The sequence below is a fragment of the Hypanus sabinus genome, chromosome 4 (genome assembly GCF_030144855.1).
Source record: "Hypanus sabinus isolate sHypSab1 chromosome 4, sHypSab1.hap1, whole genome shotgun sequence".
Taxonomy (NCBI): domain Eukaryota; kingdom Metazoa; phylum Chordata; class Chondrichthyes; order Myliobatiformes; family Dasyatidae; genus Hypanus; species Hypanus sabinus.
In genome coordinates this window covers 87776063-87802161 of record NC_082709.1, presented here as the reverse complement: position 1 = coordinate 87802161, position 26099 = coordinate 87776063, and the positions used below count along the sequence as shown (strand labels likewise).

At 41.2% G+C, this 26099-nt stretch overlaps 1 protein-coding gene across 1 annotated transcript in view; it reads left to right on the top strand.

The window, feature by feature from the left end:
• Window positions 1–3452: 3452 nt before the first annotated feature.
• Window positions 3453–26099, top strand: part of LOC132392978 (uncharacterized) — a 39576-nt gene continuing 16929 nt past the window's right edge. The window contains exon 1 of the mRNA XM_059967621.1: window positions 3453–4262. Coding sequence (XP_059823604.1) covers window positions 3650–4262 — 613 coding nt within the window. The 5' untranslated portion in view covers window positions 3453–3649. The remainder of the gene's footprint in view (window positions 4263–26099) is intronic.

Here is a 26099-nt window from a genome sequence, read left to right as displayed (position 1 = left end):
TCATCAAGTTCAGCGACTGTTATTACCGTACAATTACCACGTTCAGGAACAGTTATTACCAAACAACCACCAGGATCAGGATAACTTATTACCCTACAATCACCAGGTACAGGAACAGTTGTTACCCTACAATTAACAGGTTCAGGAACAGTTATTACCCTACAATCACCAGGTTCAGGAACAGTTATGAGGCGAGAACCGCCAGGTTCAGGAACAGTTATTACCCTGCAATCACCAGGTTCAATAACAATTATTACCCTACAATCACCAGGTTCAGGAACAGTTGATACCCTACAATCCCCAGTTTCAGGAACAGTTATTACCCTACCGTCACCAGTTTCAGGAACAGTTATTACCCTAAAATGACCAGGTTCAGGAACAGTTATTACCCTACAACCACCAGGTTCAGGAACAGTTGTTACCCTACAGTCACCAGATTCAGCATCAGTTATTAACCTACAATCACCAGGTTCAGGAACAGTTATTACGCCACGATCACCAGGTGCAGGAACAGTTGTTACACTGCAATCACCAGGTTCAGGAACAGTAATATCCCTACAATCACCAGGTTCAGGAACAATTATTACCCTACAATCTCCAGGTTCAGGAACAATAATTACCATACTATTACCAGGTTCAGGAAGAGTTAATACCCTACTATCACCAGATTCAGGAACAGTTGATACCGTATAATTACCACGTTCAGGAACAGTTAATACCCCAGAATCACTAGGTTCAGGTACAGTTATTACGCTACAATCTCCAAGGTCAGGAATAATTCTTACACTACAATCGACAGGTTCAGGAACAGTTATGACACTACAATCACCAGTTTCAGTTTCAATTATTACCCGACAATTACCAGGTTCAGGAACAGTTATTACCCTACAATCACTAGGTTCAGGAACAGTTATTACCCTACAATCACCAGTTTCAGGAACAGTTATTACCCTACAATCACCAGGTTCTGGGACAGTTGTTACGCTACAATTAACAGGCTCAGGAACAGTTATTACCCTACAATCACCAGGTTCAGGAACAGTTATAAGCCGAGAACCGCCAGGTTCAGGAACAGTTACTACCCTGCAATCACCGGGTCAATAACAATTATTACCCTACAATCACCACGTTCAGGAACAGTTGATACCCTACAATCAGCAGTTTCAGGAACAGTTATTACCCTACAGTCACCAGGTTCAGGAACAGTTATTACCCTACAATGACCAGGTTCAGGAACAGTTATAAGCCGAGAACCGCCAGGTTCAGGAACAGTTATTACCCTGCAATCACCAGGTTGAATAACAATTATTACCCTACAATCACCAGGTTCAGGAACAGTTGATACCCTACAATCCCCAGTTTCAGGAACAGTTATTACCCTACAGTCACCAGGTTCAGGAACAGTTATTACCCTACAACCACCAGGTTCAGGAACAGTTATTACCCTACAGTCACCAGATTCAGCATCAGTTATTACCCAACAATCACCAGGTTCAGGAACAATTATTACCCTACAATCACCAGGTTCAGGAACAATAATTACCGTACTATTACCAGGTTCAGGAACAGTTATTACCCTTCCATCACCAGGGTCAGGAACAATTGATACCGTATAATTACCACGTTCAGGAACAGTTATTACCCCAGAATCACTAGTTTCAGGTACAGTTATTACGCTACAATCACCATGGTCAGGAACAGTTATTACACTACAATCGACAGGTTCAGGAACAGTTATGACACTACAATCACCAGTTTCAGTTTCAATTATTACCCTACAATCACCAGGTTCAGGAACAGTTAATACCTTACAATCACCAGTTTCAGGAACAGTTATTACCCTGCAATCATCAGGTTCAGGAATAACTATTACCCTACAATTACCAGGTTCAGGAACAGTTATTGCCCTACTATCACAAGGTTCAGGAACAGTTGTGACTCTTCAATCTCCAGGTACAGCTACAGTTATAACGATACAATCATCAAGTTCAGCGACTGTTATTACCCTACAATTACCACGTTCAGGAACAGTTATTACATTACAACCACCAGGATCAGGATTAGTTATTACCCTACAATCACCAGGTTCAGGAACAGTTGTTACCCTACAATTAACAGGTTCAGGAACAGATATTACCCTGCAATCACCAGGTTCAGGAACAGTTATAAGCCGAGAACCGCCAGGTTCAGGAACCTTTATTACCCTGCAATCACCAGGTTCAAAAACAATTATTACCCTACAATCACCAGGTTCAGGAACAGTTGATACCCTACAATCACCAGTTTCAGGAACAGTTATTACCCTACAGTCACCAGGTTCAGGAACAGTTATTACGCTACAATCACCAAGGTCAGGAACAGTTAATACACTACAATCGACAGGTTCAGGAACAGTTATGACACTAAAATCTCCAGTTTCAGTTTCAATTATTACCGGACAATTTCCAGGTTCAGGAACAGTTATTACCCTACAATCACCAGGTTCAGGAACAGTTATTACCCTATAATCACCAGTTTCAGGAACAGTTATTGCCCTACAATCACCAGATTCAGGAATAACTATTATCCTACAATTACCAGGTTCAGGAACAGTTATTACCCTACCATCACAAGGTTCAGGAACAGTTGTTACTCTACAATCACCAGTTCAGGTACAGCTGTTAACCTACAATCACCAGGTTCAGGAAAAGTTGTTACCCTAGAATCACCAGGTGCAGGAACAGTTATTATGCTACAACCGCCAGGTTCAGGAACATTTATTATCCTACAATTACCAGGTTCAGGTACAGTTATTACCCTACAATCACCAGTTATAGGGACAGTTATTAACCTGCAATCACCAGGTTCAGGTACATTTATTACCGTACAATTACCAGGTTCAGGAACATTTATTACCCTACAATTACCAGGTTCAGGTACAGTTATTACCCTACAATCACCAGGGATAGGGACAGTTATTACCCTACAATCTCCAGGTTCAGGTATAGTTATTATGATACAATCATCAAGTTCAGGAACTGTTATTACCATACAACCCCCAGGTTCAGGAACAGTTGTTACCCTAAAATCACGAGGTTCAGCATCAGTTATTACCCTACAATCACCAGGTTCAGCAACAGTTGTTACCCTACAATCACCAGGTTCAGGAACAGTTGATACCCTACAATCACCAGGTTCAGGAACAGTTATTACCCTACAGTCACCAGGTTCAGGAACAGTTATTACCCTACAGTCACCAGGTTCAGGAACAGTTGATACCCTACAGTCACCAGGTTCAGGAACAGTTATTACCCTAAAATGACCAGGTTCAGGAACAGTTATTACCCTACAACCACCAGGTTCAGGAACAGTTATTACCCTACAGTCACCAGAATCAGCATCAGTTATTACCCTACAATCACCAGGTTCAGGAACAGTTATTACCCTACAATCACCAGGTTCAGGAACAATAATTACCGTACTATTACCAGGTTCAGGAACAGTTATTACCCTTCTATCACCAGGGTCAGGAACAGTTGATACCGTATAATTACCACGTTCAGGAACAGTTATTACCCCAGAATCACTAGTTTCAGGTACAGTTATTACGCTACAATCACCAAGGTCAGGAACAGTTATTACACTACAATCGGCAGGTTCAGGAACAGTTATGACACTACAATCACCAGTTTCAGGAATAACTATTACCCTACAATTGCCAGGTTCAGGAACAGTTATTACCCTACAATCACCAGGTTCAGGAACAGTTAATACCTTACAATCACCAGTTTCAGGAACAGTTATTACCCTGCAATCACCAGGTTCAGGAATAACTATTACCCTACAATTGCCAGGTTCAGGAACAGTTATTGCCCTACTATCACAAGGTTCAGGAACAGTTGTTACTCTTCAATCTCCAGGTTCAGCTACAGTTATAACGATACAATCATCAAGTTCAGCGACTGTTATTACACTACAATTACCACGTTCAGGAACAGTTGTTACCCTACAATTAACAGGTTCAGGAACAGATATTACCCTACAATCACCAGGTCCAGGAACAGTTATAAGCCGAGAACCGCGAGTTTCAGGAACCGTTATTACCCTGCAATCACCAGGTTCAATAACAATTATTACCCTACAATCACCAGGTTCTGGAACAGTTGATACCCTACAATCACCAGTTTCAGGAACAGTTATTACCCTACAGTCACCAGGTTCAGGAACAGTTATTACCCTACAATCACCAAGGTCAGGATCAGTTAATACACTACAATCGACAGGTTCAGGAACAGTTATGACACTACAATCACCAGTTTCAGTTTCAATTATTACCCGACAATTACCAGGATCAGGAACAGTTATTGCCCTACCATCACCAGGTTCAGGAATAACTATTATCCTACAATTACCAGGTTCAGGAACAGTTATTACCCTACTATCACAAGGTTCAGGAACAGTTGTTACTCTACAATCACCAGTTCAGGTACAGTTGTTAACCTACAATCACCAGTTCAGGTACAGCTGTTAACCTACAATCACCAGGTTCAGGAAAAGTTGTTACCCTAGAATCACCAGGTGCAGGAACAGTTATTATGCTACAACCGCCAGGTTCAGGAACATTTATTATCCTACAATTACCAGGTTCAGGTCCAGTTATTACCCTACAATCACCAGTTATAGGGACAGTTATTACGCTACAATCACCAGGTTCAGGTACATTTATTACCGTACAATTGCCAGGTTCAGGAACAGTTATTACCCTACAATCACCAGGATAAGGAATAATTATTATCGTACAATTACCAGGTTCAGGTACAGTTATTACCCTACAATCACCAGGTATAGGGACAGTTATTACCCTACAATCACCAGGTTCAGGAACAGTTGTTACCCTAAAATCTCCAGGTTCAGGTACAGTTATTACAATACAACCACCAGGATCAGGATAAGTTATTACCCCACAGTCACAAGGTTCAGGAACAGTTGTTACCCTACAATTAGGAGGTTCAGGAACATTTATTTCCCTACAATCACCAGGTTCAGGAACAGTTATTAGCCAAGAACCGCCTGGTTCAGGAACAGTTATTACCCTACAATCACCAGGTTCAGGAACAATTATTATCCTACAATTACCAGGTTCAGGAACAGTTATTACCCTACAATCACAAGGTGCAGGAACAGTTATTATGCTACAACCGCCAGGTTTAGGAACATTTATTATCCGACAATTACCAGGTTCAGGTACAGTTATTACCCTACAATCACCAGTTATAGGGACAGTTATTACCCTCCAATCACCAGGTTCAGGTACATTTATTACCGTACAATTACCAGGTTCAGGAACAGTTATTACCCTACAATCACCAGGTTCAGGAATAATTATTATCGTACAATTACCAGGTTCAGGTACAGTTATTACCCTACTATCACCAGGTATAGGGACAGTTATTACCCTACAATCTCCAGGTTCAGTTGCAGTTATTACAATACAACCACCAGGATCAGGATAAGTTATTACCCTACAGTCACCAGGTTCAGGAACAGTTGTTACCCTACAATTAGGAGGTTCAGGAACATTTATTACCCTACAATCACCAGGTTCAGGAACAGTTGATACCCTACAATCCCCAGTTTCAGGAACAGTTATTACCCTACCGTCACCAGTTTCAGGAACAGTTATTACCCTAAAATGACCAGGTTCAGGAACAGTTATTACCCTACAACCACCAGGTTCAGGAACAGTTATTACCCTACAGGCACCAGATTCAGCATCAGGTATTACCCTGCATTCACCAGGTTCAGGAACAGTAATATCCCTGCAATCACCAGGTTCAGGAACAATTATTACCCTACAATCACCAGGTTCAGGAACAGTTATTACCAAACAACCACCAGGATCAGGATAACTTATTATCCTACAATCACCAGGTACAGGAACAGTTGTTACCCTACAATTAACAGGTTCAGAAACAGTTATTACCCTACAATCACCAGGTTCAGGAACAGTTATGAGCCGAGAACCGCCAGGTTCAGGAACAGTTATTACCCTGCAATCACCAGGTTCAATAACAATTATTACCCTACAATCACCAGGTTCAGGAACAGTTGATACCCTACAATCCCCAGTTTCAGGAACAGTTATTACCATACCGTCACCAGTTTCAGGAACAGTTATTATCCTAAAATGACCAGGTTCAGGAACAGTTATTACCCTACAACCACCAGGTTCAGGAACAGTTATTACGCCACGATCACCAGGTGCAGGAACAGTTGTTACACTGCAATCACCAGGTTCAGGAACAGTTGTTACCCTACAATCACCAGGTTCAGAAACAGTTATTACCCTACAATTAACAGGTTCAGGAACAGTTATTACCCTAGAATCACCAGGTTCAGGAACAGTTATTAACCGAGAACCGCCAGGTTCAGGAACTGTTATTACACTACAATGACCAGTTTCAGGAAAATTTATTACCCAACAGTCACCAGTTTCAGGAACAGTTATTACTCCACGATCACCAGGTGCAGGAACAGTTGTTACACTGCAATCACCAGGTTCAGGAACAGTTATAACCCTACAATCACCAGGTTCAGGAACAGTTATAACCCTACAATCACCAGGTTCAGGAATAACTATTACCCGACAATTACCAGGTTCAGGAACAGTTATTACCCTGCAATCAGCAGGTTCAATAACAAATATTACCCTACTATCACCAGGTTCAGGAACATTTGATACCGTATAATTACCACGTTCAGGAACAGTTATTACCCCAGAATCACTAGGTTTAGGTACAGTTATTACGCTACAATCACCAAGGTCAGGAAGAGTTATTACACTACAATCAACAGGTTCAGGAACAGTTATGACACTACAATCACCAGTTTCAGTTTCAATTATTACCGGACAATTTCCAGGTTCAGGAAAAGTTGTTACCCTAGAATCACCAGGTGCAGGAACAGTTATTATGCTACAACCGCCAGGTTCAGGAACATTTATTGTCCTACAATTACCAGGTTCAGGTCCAGTTATTCCCCTAAAATTAACAGGTTCAGGAACAGTTATTACCCTAGAATCACCAGGTTCAGGAACAGTTATTAACCGAGAACCGCCAGGTTCAGGAACTGTTATTACACTACAATGACCAGTTTCAGGAAAATTTATTACCCAACAGTCACCAGTTTCAGGAACAGTTATTTCCCTCCAATCACCAGGTTCAGGAACAGTTATTACGCCACGATCACCAGGTGCAGGAACAGTTGTTACACTGCAATCACCAGGTTCAGGAACAGTTATAACCCAACAGTCACCAGTTTCAGGAACAGTTATTTCCCTACAATCACCAGGTTCAGGAACAGTTATTACGCCACGATCACCAGGTGCAGGAACAGTTGTTACACTGCAATCACCAGGTTCAGGAACAGTTATTACCCTACAGTCACCAGATTCAGCATCAGTTATTACCCTACAATCACCAGGTTCAGGAACTGTTATTACGCCACGATCACTAGGTGCAGGAACAGTTGTTAAACTGCAATCACCAGGTTCAGGAACAGTTATTACCCTACAATCGCCAGGTTCAGGAATAACTATTACCCTACAATTACCAGGTTCAGGAACAGTTATTACCCTACAATCGCCAGGTTCAGGAATAACTATTACCCTACAATTACCAGGTTCAGGAACAGTTATTACCCTACTATCACAAGGTTCAGGAACAGTTGTTACTCTACAATCACCAGTTCAGGTACAGTTGTTAAACTACCATCACCAGTTCAGGTACAGTTGTTAACCTACAATCACCAGGTTCAGGAAAAGTTGTTACCCTAGAACCACCAGGTGCAGGAACAGTTATTATGCTGCAACCGCCAGATTCATGAACATTTATTACCCAACATCCCCAGTTTCAGGAACAGTTATTACCCTACAGTCACCAGGTTCAGGAACAGTTATTATCCTAAAATGACCAGGTTCAGGAACAGTTATTACCCTACAACCGCCAGGTTCAGGAACAGTTATTACCCTACAATCACCAGGTTCAGGAACTGTTATTACCCCACGATCACCAGGTGCAGGAACAGTTGTTACACTGCAATCACCAGGTTCAGGAACAGTTATAACCCTACAATCACCAGGTTCAGGAACAATAATTACCGTACTATTAGCAGGTACAGGAACAGTTATTACCCTACTATCACTAGGTTCAGGCACAGTTGATACCATATAATTACCACGTTCAGGAACAGTTATTACCCTACAACCACCAGTTTCAGGAACAGTTATTACCCTGCAATCACCAGGTTCAGGAATAACTATTACCCGACAATTACCAGGTTCAGGAACAGTTATTGCCCTACAATCACCAGAATCAGGAACAGTTATTACCCTACAATCACCAGTTTCAGGAACAGTTATTACCCTACAATCACCAGTTTCAGGAACAGTTATTACCCTGGAATCACCAGGTTCAGGAATAACTATTACCCGACAATTACCAGGTTCAGGAACAGTTATTGCCCTACTATCACAAGGTTCAGGAACAGTTGTTACTCTTCAATCTCCAGGTTCAGCTACAGTTATAACGATACAATCATCAAGTTCAGCGACTGCTGTTACCCTACAATTACCACGTTCAGGAACAGTTATTACCATACAACCACCAGGATCAGGATTAGTTATTACCCTACAATCACCAGGTTCAGGAACAGTTGATACCCTACAATTAACAGGTTCAGGAACAGATATTACCCTACAATCACCAGGTTCAGGAACAGTTATAAGCCGAGAACCGCCAGGTTCAGGAACCGTTATTACCCTGCAATCACCAGGTTCAATAACAATTATTACCCTACAATCACCAGGTTCTGGAACAGTTGATACCCTACAATCACCATTTTCAGGAACAGTTATTACCCTACAGTCACCAGGTTCAGGAACAGTTATTACTCTACAATCACCAAGGTCAGGAACAGTTAATACACTACAATCGACAGGTTCAGGAACAGTTATGACACTACAATCACCAGTTTCAGTTTCAGTTATTACCCGACAATTACCAGGTTCAGGAACAGTTATTACCCTACAATCACCATGTTCAGGAACAGTTAATACCTTACAATCTCCAGTTTCAGGAACAGTTATTGCCCTACCATCACCAGGTTCAGGAATAACTATTATCCTACAATTACCAGGTTCAGGAACAGTTATTACCCTACTATCACAAGGTTTGAGGAACAGTTGTTACTCTACAATCACCATTTCAGGTACAGCTTTTAACCTACAATTACCAGGTTCAGGTACAGTTATTACCCTACAATCACCAGTTATAGGGACAGTTATTAACCTACAATCACCAGGTTCAGGTACATTTATTACCGTACAATTACCAGGTTCAGGAACAGTTATTACCCTACAATTACCAGGTTGAGGAACAGTTATTACCCTACAATCACAAGGTTCAGGAACAGTTGTTACGCTACAATCACCAGTTTAGGTACAGTTGTTAACCTGCAATCACCAGGTTCAGGAAAAGTTGGTACCCTAGAATCACCAGTTGTAGGAACAGTTATTATGCTACAAACGCCAGGTTCAGGAACATTTATTACCCTACAATTACCAGGTTGAGGTACAGTTATTACCCTACAATCACCAGGGATAGGGACAGTTATTACCCTACAATCTCCAGGTTCATGTATAGTTATTACGATACAATCATCAAGTTCAGGAACTGTTATTACCCTACAATCTCCAGGTTCAGCATCAGCTATAACCCTACAATCACCAGGTTCAGGGACCGTTGTTACCCATGAATTAACAGGTTCATGAACAGTTATTACCCTACAATTACCATGTTCAGGAACAGTTATTACCCTACAATCTCCAGGTTCAGCATCAGCTATTACACTACAATCACCAGTTTCAGGAACAGTTATTACGATACAATCACCAAGGTCAGGAACATTTATTACACTACAATTGGCAGGTTCAGGAACAGTTATGACACTACAATCACCAGTTTCAGTTTCAATTATTACCCGACAATTACCAGGTTCAGGAACAGTTATTACCCTACAATCACCAGTTTCAGGAACAGTTATTGCCCTACTATCACAAGGTTCAGGAACAGTTGTTACTCTTCAATCTCCAGGTTCAGCTACAGTTATAACGATACAATCATCAAGTTCAGCGACTGTTGTTACCCTACAATTATCACGTTCAGCAACAGTTTTTACCATAAAACCACCAGGATCAGGATTAGTTATTACCCTACAATCACCAGGTTCAGGAACAGTTGTTACCCTACAATTAACAGGTTCAGGAACAGATATTACCCTACAATCACCAGGTTCAGGAACAGTTATAAGCCGAGAACCGCCAGGTTCAGGAACCGTTATTACCCTGCAATCACCAGGTTCAATAACAATTATTACCCTACAATCACCAGGTTCTGGAACAGTTGATACCCTACAATCACCATTTTCAGGAACAGTTATTACCCTACAGTCACCAGGTTCAGGAACAGTTATTACTCTACAATCACCAAGGTCAGGAACAGTTAATACACTACAATCGACAGGTTCAGGAACTGTTATGACACTACAATCACCAGTTTCAGTTTCAATTATTACCCGACAATTACCAGGTTCAGGAACAGTTATTACCCTACAATCACCAGGTTCAGGAACAGTTAATACCTTACAATCACCAGTTTCAGGAACAGTTATTGCCCTACCATCACCAGGTTCAGGAATAACTATTATTCTACAATTACCAGGTTCAGGAACAGTTATTACCCTACTATCACAAGGTTCAGGAACAGTTGTTACTCTACAAGCACCAGTTCAGGTACAGCTGTTAACCGACAATCACCAGGTTCAGGAAAAGTTGTAACCCTAGAATCACCAGGTGCAGGAACAGTTATTATGCTGCAACTGCCAGGTTCATGAACATTTATTATCCTGCAATTACCAGGTTCAGGTACAGTTATTACCCTACAATCACCAGTTTCAGTTTCAATTATTACCCGACAATTACCAGGTTCAGGAACAGTTATTACCCTACAATCACCAGTTTCAGGAACATTTATTACCCTACAATCACCATGTTCAGGAATAACTATTATCCTACAATTACCAGGTTCAGGAACAGTTATTACCCTACTATCACAAGGTTCAGGAACAGTTGTTACTCAGCAATCACCAGTTCAGGTACAGTTGTTAACCGACAATCACCAGGATCAGGAAAAGTTGTTACCCTAGAATCACCAGGTGCAGGAACAGTTATTATGCTACAACCGCCAGCTTCAGGAACATTTATTGTCCTACAATTACCAGGTTCAGGTACAGTTATTAACCTACAATCACCAGTTATAGGGACAGTTATTACCCTACAATCACCAGGTTCAGGTACATTTATTACCGTACAATTACCAGGTTCAGGAACAGTTATTACCCTACAATCACCAGGTTCAGGAACAGTTATTACCCTACAATCACCAGGTTCAGGAATAATTATTATCGTACAATTTCCAGGTTCAGGTACAGTTATTACCCTACAATCACCAGGTTCAGGAACAGTTGTTACCCTACAATCTCCAGGTTCAGGTACAGTTATTACAATACAACCAGCAGGATCAGGATAAGTTATTACCCTACAATCACCAGGTTCAGGGACAGTTGTTACCCTTCAATTAACAGTTTCCGTAACAGTTATTACCCCAGAATTACCAGCTTCAGGAACAGTTATTATGCTACAGTCACCAGGTTCAGCATCAGTTATTACCCTACAATCACCAGGTTCAGGGACAGTTGTTACCCTTCAATTAACAGGTTCCGTAACAGTTATTACCCCAGAATTACCAGCTTCAGGAACAGTTATTAGCCGAGAACCGCCAGGTTCAGGAACAGTTATTACCCTACAATCTCCAGGTTCAGGAACAATTATTATCCTCCAATTACCAGGTTCAGGAACAGTTATTACCCTACAATCAGCAGGTTCAGGAACAGTTAATACATTACAATCACCAGTTTCAGGAACAGTTATTGCCCTACCATCACCAGGTTCAGGACTAACTATTATTCTATAATTACCAGGTTCAGGAACAGTTATTACCCTACTATCACAAGGTTCAGGAACAGTTGTTACTCTACAAGCACCAGTTCAGGTACAGCTGTTAACCGACAATCACCAGGTTCAGGAAAAGTTGTAACCCTAGAATCACCAGGTGCAGGAACACTTATTATGCTGCAACTGCCAGGTTCATGAACATTTATTATCCTGCAATTACCAGGTTCAGGTACAGTTATTACCCTACAATCACCAGTTTCAGTTTCAATTATTACCCTACAATCACCAGTTTCAGGAACATTTATTACCCTACAATCACCATGTTCAGGAATAACTATTATCCTACAATTACCAGGTTCAGGAACAGTTATTACCCTACTATCACAAGGTTCAGGAACAGTTGTTACTCAGCAATCACCAGTTCAGGTACAGTTGTTAAACTACAATCACCAGGTTCAGGAAAAGTTGTTACCCTAGAATCACCAGGTGCAGGAACAGTTATTACCCTACAATCACCAGGTTCTGGAACAGTTGATACCCTACAATCACCAGTTTCAGGAACAGTTATGACACTATAATCACCAGTTTCAGTTTCAATTATTACCCAACAATTACCAGGTTCAGGAACAGTTATTACCCTACAATCACCAGATTCAGGAACAGTTAATACATTACAATTACCAGGTTCAGGAACAGTTATTACCCTACTATCACAAGGTTCAGGAACAGTTGTTACTCTACAATCACCAGTTCAGGTACAGCTGTTAACCGACAATCACCAGGTTCAGGAAAAGTTGTTACCCTAGAATCACCAGGTGCAGGAACAGTTATTATGCTACAACCGCTAGGTTCAGGAACATTTATTGTCCTACAATTACCAGGTTCAGGTACAGTTATTAACCTACAATCACCAGTTATAGGGACAGTTATTACCCTACAATCACCAGGTTCAGGAACAGTTATTACACTACAATCACCAGGTTCAGGAACAGTTATGACACTACAATCACCAGTTTCAGTTTCAATTATTACCCGACAATTACCAGGTTCAGGAACAGTTGTTACCCTGCAGTCACCAGGTTCAGGAACAGTTGATACCATATAATTACCACGTTCAGGAAAAGTTATTACCCTACAACCACTAGGTTCAGGAACAGTTATTATGCTACAGTCACCAGGTTCAGCAACAGTTATTACCCAACAATCACCAGGTTCAGGGACAGTTGTTACCCTTCAATTAACAGGTTCCGGAAGAGTTATTACCCCAGAATTACCAGCTTCAGGAACAGTTATTACCCTACCATCACCAGGTGCAGGAACAGTTATTATGCTACAACCGCTAGGTTCAGGAACATTTATTGTCCTACAATTACCAGGTTCAGGTACAGTTATTAACCTACAATCACCAGTTATAGGGACAGTTATTACCCTACAATCACCAGGTTCAGGTACATTTATTATCGTACAATTACCAGGTTGAGGAACAGTTATTACCCTACAATCACCAGGTTCAGGAATAATTATTATCGTACAATTTCCAGGTTCAGGTACAGTTATTACCCTACAATCACCAGGTTCAGGAACAGTTGTTACCCTACAATCTCCAGGTTCAGGTACAGTTATTACAATACAACCACCAGGATCAGGATAAGTTATTACCCTACAGTCACCAAGTTCAGGAACAGTTGTTACCCTACAATTAGGAGGTTCAGGAACATTTATTTCCCTACAATCACCAGGATCAGGAACAGTTATTAGCCGAGAACCGCCAGGTTCAGGAACAGTTATTACCCTACAATCACCAGGTACAGGAACAATTATTATCCTCCAATTACCAGGTTCAGGAACAGTTATTACCCTACAATCACAAGGTTCAGGAACAGTTGTTACGCTACAATCACCAGTTTAGGTACAGTTGTTAACCTGCAATCACCAGGTTCAGGAAAAGTTGTTACCCTAGAATCACCAGTTGTAGGAACAGTTATTATGCTACAAACGACAGGTTCAGGAACATTTATTACCCTACAACTACCAGGTTGAGGTACAGTTATTACCCTACAATCACCAGGGATAGGGACAGTTATTACCCTACAATCTCCAGGTTCATGTATAGTTATTACGATACAATCATCAAGTTCAGGAACTGTTATTACCCTACAACCCCCAGGTTCAGGAATAGTTATTACCCTACAATCACCAGGTTCAGGAACAGTTGATACCCTACAATCACCAGGTTCAGGAACAGTTATTACCCTACAGTCACCAGGTTCAGGAACAGTTATTACCCTTCAATGACCAGGTTCAGGAACTGTTATTACCCTACAACCCCCTGGTTCAGGAACAGTTATTACCCTAAAATCACGAGGTTCAGCATCAGTTATTACCCTACAATCACCAGGTTCAGGGACAGTTGTTACCCTTCAATTAACAGGTTCAGGAACATTTATTACCCTACAATTACCAGGTTCAGGTATGGTTATTACCCTACAATCAACAGGTACAGGGACAGTTATTACCCTATAATCACCATGTTCAGGAACATTTATTACCCTACAATCTCCAGGTTCAGCATCAGCAATTACCCTACAATCACCAGGTTCAGGGACAGTTGTTACCCATGAATTAACAGGTTCAGGAACAGTTATTACCCTACAATCTCCAGGTTCAGTATCAGTTATTACCCTGCAATCACCAGGTTCAGGACCAGTTATTACCCTACTATCACCAGTTTCAGCAACAGTTATTACCCTACAATCACCAGGTTCAGGAACAATTATTATCCTACAATTACCAGGTTCAGGAACAGTTATTACCCTACCATCACCAGGATCAGGAACAATAATTGCCGTACAATTACCACGTTCAGGAACAGTTATTACCCTGCTATCACCAGGTTCAGGAACAGTTGATACCATATAATTACCACGTTCAGGAACAGTTATTACCCAGAATCACCAGGTTCAGGTACAGTTATTACGATACAATCACCAAGGTCAGGAACATTTATTACACTACAATCAGCAGGTTCAGGAACAGTTATGACACTACAATCACCAGTTTCAGTTTCAATTATTACCCGACAATTACCAGGTTCAGGAACAGTTATTACCCTACAATCACCAGTTTCAGGAACATTTATTACCCTACAATCACCATGTTCAGGAATAACTATTATCCTACAATTACCAGGTTCAGGAACAGTTATTACCCTACTATCACAAGGTTCAGGAACAGTGGTTACTCTACAATCACCAGTTCAGGTACAGCTGTTAACCGACAATCACCAGGTTCAGGAAAAGTTGTTACCCTAGAATCACCAGGTGCAGGAACAGTTATTCTGCTACAACTGCTAGGTTCAGGAACATTTATTGTCCCACAATTTCCAGGTTCAGGTACAGTTATTACCCTACAATCACCAGGTTCAGGAACAATTGTTATGCTGCTATCACCAGGTTCAGGAACAGTTGATACCATATAATTACCACGTTCAGGAAAAGTTATTACCCTACAACCACTAGGTTCAGGAACAGTTATTATGCTACAGTCACCAGGTTCAGCAACAGTTATTACCCAACAATCACCAGGTTCAGGGACAGTTGTTACCCTTCAATTAACAGGTTCCGGAAGAGTTATTACCCCAGAATTACCAGCTTCAGGAACAGTTATTACCCTACCATCACCAGGTGCAGGAACAGTTATTATGCTACAACCGCTAGGTTCAGGAACATTTATTGTCCTACAATTACCAGGTTCAGGTACAGTTATTAACCTACAATCACCAGTTATAGGGACAGTTATTACCCTACAATCACCAGGTTCAGGTACATTTATTATCGTACAATTACCAGGTTGAGGAACAGTTATTACCCTACAATCACCAGGTTCAGGAATAATTATTATCGTACAATTTCCAGGTTCAGGTACAGTTATTACCCTACAATCACCAGGTTCAGGAACAGTTGTTACCCTACAATCTCCAGGTTCAGGTACAGTTATTACAATACAACCACCAGGATCAGGATAAGTTATTACCCTACAGTCACCAAGTTCAGGAACAGTTGTTACCCTACAATTAGGAGGTTCAGGAACATTTATTTCCCTACAATCACCAGGATCAGGAACAGTTATTAGCCGAGAACCGCCAGGTTCAGGAACAGTTATTACCCTACAATCACCAGGTACAGGAACAATTATTATCCTCCAATTACCAGGTTCAGGAACAGTTATTACCCTACAATCACAAGGTTCAGGAACAGTTGTTACGCTACAATCACCAGTTTAGGTACAGTTGTTAACCTGCAATCACCAGGTTCAGGAAAAGTTGTTACCCTAGAATCACCAGTTGTAGGAACAGTTATTATGCTACAAACGACAGGTTCAGGAACATTTATTACCCTACAACTACCAGGTTGAGGTACAGTTATTACCCTACAATCACCAGGGATAGGGACAGTTATTACCCTACAATCTCCAGGTTCATGTATAGTTATTACGATACAATCATCAAGTTCAGGAACTGTTATTACCCTACAACCCCCAGGTTCAGGAATAGTTATTACCCTACAATCACCAGGTTCAGGAACAGTTGATACCCTACAATCACCAGGTTCAGGAACAGTTATTACCCTACAGTCACCAGGTTCAGGAACAGTTATTACCCTTCAATGACCAGGTTCAGGAACTGTTATTACCCTACAACCCCCTGGTTCAGGAACAGTTATTACCCTAAAATCACGAGGTTCAGCATCAGTAATTACCCTACAATCACCAGGTTCAGGGACAGTTGTTACCCATGAATTAACAGGTTCAGGAACAGTTATTACCCTACAATCTCCAGGTTCAGTATCAGTTATTACCCTGCAATCACCAGGTTCAGGACCATTTATTACCCTACTATCACCAGTTTCAGCAACAGTTATTACCCTACAATCACCAGGTTCAGGAACAATTATTATCCTACAATTACCAGCTTCAGGAACAGTTATTACCCTACCATCACCAGGATCAGGAACAATAATTGCCGTACAATTACCACGTTCAGGAACAGTTATTACCCTGCTATCACCAGGTTCAGGAACAGTTGATACCATATAATTACCACGTTCAGGAACAGTTATTACCCAGAATCACCAGGTTCAGGTACAGTTATTACGATACAATCACCAAGGTCAGGAACATTTATTACACTACAATCGGCAGGTTCAGGAACAGTTATGACACTACAATCACCAGTTTCAGTTTCAATTATTACCCGACAATTACCAGGTTCAGGAACAGTTATTACCCTACAATCACCAGTTTCAGGAACATTTATTACCCTACAATCACCATGTTCAGGAATAACTATTATCCTACAATTACCAGGTTCAGGAACAGTTATTACCCTACTATCACAAGGTTCAGGAACAGTGGTTACTCTACAATCACCAGTTCAGGTACAGCTGTTAACCGACAATCACCAGGTTCAGGAAAAGTTGTTACCCTAGAATCACCAGGTGCAGGAACAGTTATTCTGCTACAACTGCTAGGTTCAGGAACATTTATTGTCCTACAATTTCCAGGTTCAGGTACAGTTATTACCCTACAATCACCAGGTTCAGGAACAATTGTTATGCTGCTATCACCAGGTTCAGGAACAGTTGATACCATATAATTACCACGTTCAGGAAAAGTTATTACCCTACAACCACTAGGTTCAGGAACAGTTATTATGCTACAGTCACCAGGTTCAGCAACAGTTATTACCCAACAATCACCAGGTTCAGGGACAGTTGTTACCCTTCAATTAACAGGTTCCGGAAGAGTTATTACCCCAGAATTACCAGCTTCAGGAACAGTTATTACCCTACCATCACCAGGATCAGGAACAATAATTGCCGTACAATTACCAGGTTCAGGAACAGTTATTACCCTGCTATCACCCGGTTCAGGAACAGTTGATACCATATAATTACCACGTTCAGGAACAGTTATTACCCAGAATCACCAGGTTCAGGTACAGTTATTACGATACAATCACCAAGGTAAGGATCATTTTTTATACTACAATCGGCAGGTTCAGGAACAGTTATGACACTACAATCACCAGTTTCAGTTTCAATTATTACCCGACAATTACCAGGTTCAGGAACAGTTAATACCCTACAATCACCAGTTTCATGAACAGTTATTACCCTACAATCACCAGGTTCAGGAAAAGTTGTTACCCTAGAATCACCAGGTGCAGGAACAGTTATTATGCTGCAACTGCCAGGTTCATGAACATTTATTATCCTACAATTACCAGGTTCAGGTCCAGTTATTACCCTACAATCAACAGGCATAGGGACAGTTATTACCCTACAATCACCAGGTTCAGGAACAGTTATTACCCTACAATCACCAGGTTCAGGAACAGTTGATACCCTACAATCACCAGGTTCAGGAACAGTTATTACCCTACAGTCTCCAGGTTCAGGAACAGTTATTACCCTACAATGTCCAGGTTCAGGAACAGTTATAAGCCGAGAACCGCCAGGTTCAGGAATAGTTATTACCCTGCAATCACCAGGTTCAATAACAGTTATTATCCTACAATGACCAGGTTCAGGAACAGTTATTACCCTACAACCACCAGTTTCAGGAACAGTTATTACCCTACAGTCACCAGATTCAGCATCAGTTATTACCCTACAATCACCAGGTTCAGGAACTGTTATTACGCCACGATCACCAGGTGCAGGAACAGTTGTTACACTACAATCACCAGGTTCAGGAACAGTTATAACCCTACAAGCACCAGGTTCAGGAACAATAATTACCGTACTATTACCAGGTTCAGGAACAGTTGATAACAAATAATTACCACGTTCAGGAACAGTTATTACCCCAGAATCACTAGGTTCAGGTACAGTTATTACGCTGCAATCACCAAGGTCAGGAACAGTTATTACACTACAATTGACAGGTTCCGGAACAGTTATTATGCTACAGTCACCAGGATCAGCATCAGTTATTACCCTACAATCACCAGGTTCAGGGACAGTTGTTACCCTTCAATTAACAGGTTCCGTAACAGTTATTACCCCAGAATTACCAGCTTCAGGAACAGTTATTACACTACTATCACCAGTTTCAGGAACAGTTATTACCCTACAATCACCAGGTTCAGGAACAATTATTATCCTACAATTACCAGGTTCAGGAACAGTTATTACCCTACCATCACCAGGATCAGGAACAATAATTTCCGTACAATTACCAGGTTCAGGAACAGTTATTACCCTGCTATCACCAGGTTCAGGAACAGTTGATACCATATAATTACCACGTTCAGGAACAGTTATTACCCAGAATCACCAGGTTCAGGTACAGTTATTACGATACAATCACCAAGGTAAGGAACATTTTTTATACTACAATCGGCAGGTTCAGGAACAGTTATGACACTACAATCACCAGTTTCAGTTTCAATTATTACCCGACAATTACCAGGTTCAGGAACAGTTAATACCCTACAATCACCAGTTTCAGGAACAGTTATTACCCTACAATCACCAGGTTCAGGAAAAGTTGTTACCCTAGATTCACCAGGTGCAGGAACAGTTATTATGCTGCAACCGCCAGGTTCATGAACATTTATTATCCTACAATTACCAGGTTCAGGTACAGTTATTACCCTACAATCACCAGGCGTAGGGACAGTTATTACCCTACAATCACCAGGTTCAGGAACAGTTATTACCCTACAATCACCAGGTTCAGGAACAGTTATAAGCCGAGAACCGCCAGGTTCAGGAAGTTATTACCCTGCAATCACCAGGTTCAATAACAATTATTACCCTACAATCACCAGGTTCAGGAACAGTTGATACCCTACAATCACCAGTTTCAGGAACAGTTATTACCCTACAGTCTCCAGGTTCAGTAACAGTTATTACCCTACAATGACCAGGTTCAGGAACAGTTGTAAGCCGAGAACCGCCAGGTTCAGGAACAGTTATTACCCTGCAATCACCCGGTTCAATAACAATTAATAACCTACAATCTCCAGGTTCTGGAACAGTTGATACCCTACAATCCCCAGTTTCAGGAACAGTTATTACCCTACAGTCACCAGGTTCAGGAACAGTTATTGTCCTACAATGACCAGGTTCAGGAACAGTTATTACCCTACAACCACCAGTTTCAGGAACAGTTATTACCCTACAGTCACCAGATTCAGCATCAGTTATTACCCTACAATCACCAGGTTCAGGAACTGTTATTACGCCACGATCACCAGGTGCAGGAACAGTTGTTACACTACAATCACCAGGTTCAGGAACAGTTATAACCCTACAATCACCAGGTTCAGGAACAATAATTACCGTACTATTACCAGGTTCAGGAACAGTTGATACCAAATAATTACCACGTTCAGGAACAGTTATTACCCCAGAATCACTAGGTTCAGGTACAGTTATTACGCTACAATCACCAAGGTCAGGAACAGTTATTACACTACAATTGACAGGTTCAGGAACAGTTATTATGCTACAGTCACCAGGTTCAGCATCAGTTATTACCCTACAATCACCAGGTTCAGGGACAGTTGTTACCCTTCAATTAACAGGTTCCGTAACAGTTATTACCCCAGAATTACCAGCTTCAGGAACAGTTATTACACTACTATCACCAGTTTCAGGAACAGTTATTACCCTACAATCACCAGGTTCAGGAACAATTATTATCCTACAATTACCAGGTTCAGGAACAGTTATTACCCTACCATCACCAGGATCAGGAACAATAATTGCCGTACAATTACCAGGTTCAGGAACAGTTATTACCCTGCTATCACCAGGTTCAGGAACAGTTGATACCATATAATTACCACGTTCAGGAACAGTTATTACACAGAATCACCAGGTTCAGGTACAGTTATTACGATACAATCACCAAGGTAAGGAACATTTTTTATACAACAATCGGCAGGTTCAGGAACAGTTATGACACTACAATCACCAGTTTCAGTTTCAATTATTACCCGACAATTACCAGGTTCAGGAACAGTTAATACCCTACAATCACCAGTTTCAGGAACAGTTATTACCCTACAATCACCAGGTTCAGGAAAAGTTGTTACCCTAGATTCACCAGGTGCAGGAACAGTTATTATGCTGCAACCGCCAGATTCATGAACATTTATTATCCTACAATTACCAGGTTCAGGTACAGTTATTACCCTACAATCACCAGGCGTAGGGACAGTTATTACCCTACAATCACCAGGTTCAGGAACAGTTATTACCCTACAATCACCAGGTTCAGGAACAGTTATAAGCCGAGAACCGCCAGGTTCAGGAAGTTATTACCCTGCAATCACCAGGTTCAATAACAATTATTACCCTACAATCACCAGGTTCAGGAACAGTTGATACCCTACAATCACCAGTATCAGGAACAGTTATTACCCTACAGTCTCCAGGTTCAGTAACAGTTATTACCCTACAATGACCAGGTTCAGGAACAGTTATAAGCCGAGAACCGCCAGGTTCAGGAACAGTTATTACCCTGCAATCACCCGGTTCAATAACAATTAATAACCTACAATCTCCAGGTTCTGGAACAGTTGATACCCTACAATCCCCAGTTTCAGGAACAGTTATTACCCTACAGTCACCAGGTTCAGGAACAGTTATTGTCCTACAATGACCAGGTTCAGGAACAGTTATTACCCTACAACCGCCAGTTTCAGGAACAGTTATTACCCTACAGTCACCAGATTCAGCATCAGTTATTACCCTACAATCACCAGGTTCAGGAACTGTTATTACGCCACGATCACCAGGTGCAGGAACAGTTGTTACACTACAATCACCAGGTTCAGGAACAGTTATAACCCTACAATCACCAGGTTCAGGAACAATAATTACCGTACTATTACCAGGTTCAGGAACAGTTGATACCAAATAATTACCACTTTCAGGAACAGTTATTACCCCAGAATCACTAGGTTCAGGTACAGTTATTACGCTACAATCACCAAGGTCAGGAACAGTTATTACACTACAATTGACAGGTTCAGGAACAGTTATTATGCTACAGTCACCTGGTTCAGCATCAGTTATTACCCTACAATCACCAGGTTCAGGGACAGTTGTTACCCTTCAATTAACAGGTTCCGTAACAGTTATTACCCCAGAATTACCAGCTTCAGGAACAGTTATTACACTACTATCACCAGTTTCAGGAACAGTTATTACCCTACAATCACCAGGTTCAGGAACAATTATTATCCTACAATTACCAGGTTCAGGAACAGTTATTACCCTACCATCACCAGGATCAGGAACAATAATTGCCGTACAATTACCAGGTTCAGGAACAGTTATTACCCTGCTATCACGAGGTTCAGGAACAGTTGATACCATATAATTACCACGTTCAGGAACAGTTATTACCCAGAATCACCAGGTTCAGGTACAGTTATTACGATACAATCAACAAGGTAAGGAACATTTTTTATACTACAATCGGCAGGTTCAGGAACAGTTATGACACTACAATCACCAGTTTCAGTTTCAATTATTACCCGACAATTACCAGGTTCAGGAACAGTTAATACCCTACAATCACCAGTTTCAGGAACAGTTATTACCCTACAATCACCAGGTTCAGGAAAAGTTGTTACCCTAGATTCACCAGGTGCAGGAACAGTTATTATGCTGCAACTGCCAGGTTCATGAACATTTATTATCCTACAATTACCAGGTTCAGGTACAGTTATTACCCTACAATCACCAGGCGTAGGGATAGTTATTACCCTACAATCACCAGGTTCAGGAACAGTTATAAGCCGAGAACCGCCAGGTTCAGGAAGTTATTACCCTGCAATCACCAGGTTCAGGAACAATTATTATCCTACAATTACCAGGTTCAGGAACAGTTATTACCCTGCTATCACCAGGTTCAGGAACAGTTGATACCATATAATTACCACGTTCAGGAACAGTTATTACCCAGAATCACCAGGTTCAGGTACAGTTATTACGATACAATCACCAAGGTAAGGTACATTTATTACCCTACAATCACCAGGTTCAGGAACAGTTATAACCCTACAATCACCAGGTTCAGGAACAATAATTACCGTACTATTACCAGGTTCAGGAACAGTTATTACCCTACTATCACCAGGTTCAGGAACAGTTGTTACTCTACAATTACCAGTTCAGGTACGGTTGTTAAACTACAATCACCAGTACAGGTACAGTTGTTAAACTACAATCACCAGGTTCAGGAAAAGTTGTTACCCTAGAATCACCAGGTGCAGGAACAGTTATTATGCTGCAACCGCCAGATTCATGAACATTTATTATCCTACAATCACCAGGTTCAGGAACAGTTGTTACCCTACAATTAACAGGTTCAGGAACAGTTATTACCCTGCTATCACCAGATTCAGGAACAGTTGATACCGTATAATTACCACGTCCAGGAACAGTTATTACCCAGAATCACCAGGTTCAGGTACAGTTATTACGATACAATCACCAAGGTAAGGAACATTTTTTATACTACAATCGGCAGGTTCAGGAACAGTTATGACACTACAATCACCAGTTTCAGTTTCAATTATTACCCGACAATTACCAGGTTCAGGAACAGTTATTACCCTACAACCCCCAAGTTCAGGAACAGTTATTATGCTACAGTCACCAGGTTCAGCATCTGTTATTACCCTACAATCAACAGGTTCAGGGACAGTTGTTACCCTTCAAATAACAGGTTCCGGAACAGTTATTACCCCAGAATAACCAGCTTCAGCAAACAGTTATTACCCTACTATCACCAGTTTCATGAACAGTTATTACCCTACAATCACCAGGTTCAGGAACAATTATTATCCTACAATTACCAGGTTCAGGAACAGTTATTACCCTACCATCACCAGGATCAGGAACAATAATTGCCGTACAATTACCAGGTTCAGGAACAGTTATTACCCTACAATCTCCAGGTTCAGGTACAGATATAACGATACAATCATCAAGTACAGCGACTGTTATAACCCTACAATTACCACGTTCAGGAACAGTTATTACCATACAACCACCAGGATCAGGATAAGTTATTACCCTACAATCACCAGGTTCAGGAACAGTTGTTACCCTACAATTAACAGGTTCAGGAACAGTTATTACCCTACAATCACCAGGTTCAGGAACAGTTATGAGCCGAGAACCGCCAGGTTCAGGAACAGTTATTACCCTGCAATCACCAGGTTCAATAACAATTATTACCCTACAATCACCAGGTTCAGGAACAGTTGATACCCTACAATCCCCAGTTTCAGGAACTGTTATTACCCTACCGTCACCAGTTTCAGGAACAGTTATTACCCTAAAATGACCAGGTTCAGGAACAGATATTACCCTACAACCACCAGGTTCAGGAACAGTTATTACCCTACAGTCACCAGATTCAGCATCAGTTATTACCCTACAATCACCAGGTTCAGGAACAGTTATTACGCCAAATCACCAGGTGCAGGAACAGTTGTTACACTGCAATCACCAGGTTCAGGAACAGTAATATCCCTACAATCACCAGGTTCAGGAACAATTATTACCCTACAATCACCAGGTTCAGGAACAATAATTACCGTACTATTACCAGGTTCAGGAACAGTTATTACCGTACTATTACCAGGTTCAGGAACAGTTGATACCAAATAATTACCACGTTCAGGAACAGTTATTACCCCAGAATCACTAGGTTCAGGTACAGTTATTACGCTACAATCACCAAGGTCAGGAACAGTTATTACACTACAATTGACAGGTTCAGGAACAGTTATTATGCTACATTCACCAGGTTCAGCATCAGTTATTACCCTACAATCACCAGGTTCAGGGACAGTTGTTACCCTTCAATTAACAGGTTCCGTAACAGTTATTACCCCAGAATTACCAGCTTCAGGAACAGTTATTACACTACTATCACCAGTTTCAGGAACAGTTATTACCCTACAATCACCAGGTTCAGGAACAATTATTATCCTACAATTACCAGGTTCAGGAACAGTTATTACCCTACCATCACCAGGATCAGGAACAATAATTGCCGTACAATTACCAGGTTCAGGAACAGTTATTACCCTGCTATCACCAGTTTCAGGAACAGTTGATACCATATAATTACCACGTTCAGGAACTGTTATTACCCAGAATCACCAGGTTCAGGTACAGTTATTACGATACAATCACCAAGGTAAGGAACATTTTTTATACTACAATCGGCAGGTTCAGGAACAGTTATGATACTACAATCACCAGTTTCAGTTTCAATTATTACCCGACAATTACCAGGTTCAGGAACAGTTAATACCCTACAATCACCAGTTTCAGGAACAGTTATTACCCTACAATCACCAGGTTCAGGAAAAGTTGTTACCCTAGATTCACCAGGTGCAGGAACAGTTATTATGCTGCAACTGCCAGGTTCATGAACATTTATTATCCTACAATTACCAGGTTCAGGTACAGTTATTATCCTACAATCACCAGGCGTAGGGACAGTTATTACCCTACAATCACCAGGTTCAGGAACAGTTATTACCCTACAATCACCAGGTTCAGGAACAGTTATAAGCCGAGAACCGCCAGGTTCAGGAAGTTATTACCCTGCAATCACCAGGTTCAATAACAATTATTACCCTACAATCACCAGGTTCAGGAACAGTTGATACCCTACAATCACCAGTTTCAGAGAACAGTTATTACCCTACAGTCTCCAGGTTCAGTAACAGTTATTACCCTACAATGACCAGGTTCAGGAACAGTTATAAGCCGAGAACCGCCAGGTTCAGGAACAGTTATTACCCTGCAATCACCCGGTTCAATAACAATTAATAACCTACAATCTCCAGGTTCTGGAACAGTTGATACCCTACAATCCCCAGTTTCAGGAACAGTTATTACCCTACAGTCACCAGGTTCAGGAACAGTTATTATCCTACAATGACCAGGTTCAGGAACAGTTATTACCCTACAACCACCAGTTTCAGGAACAGTTATTACCCTAC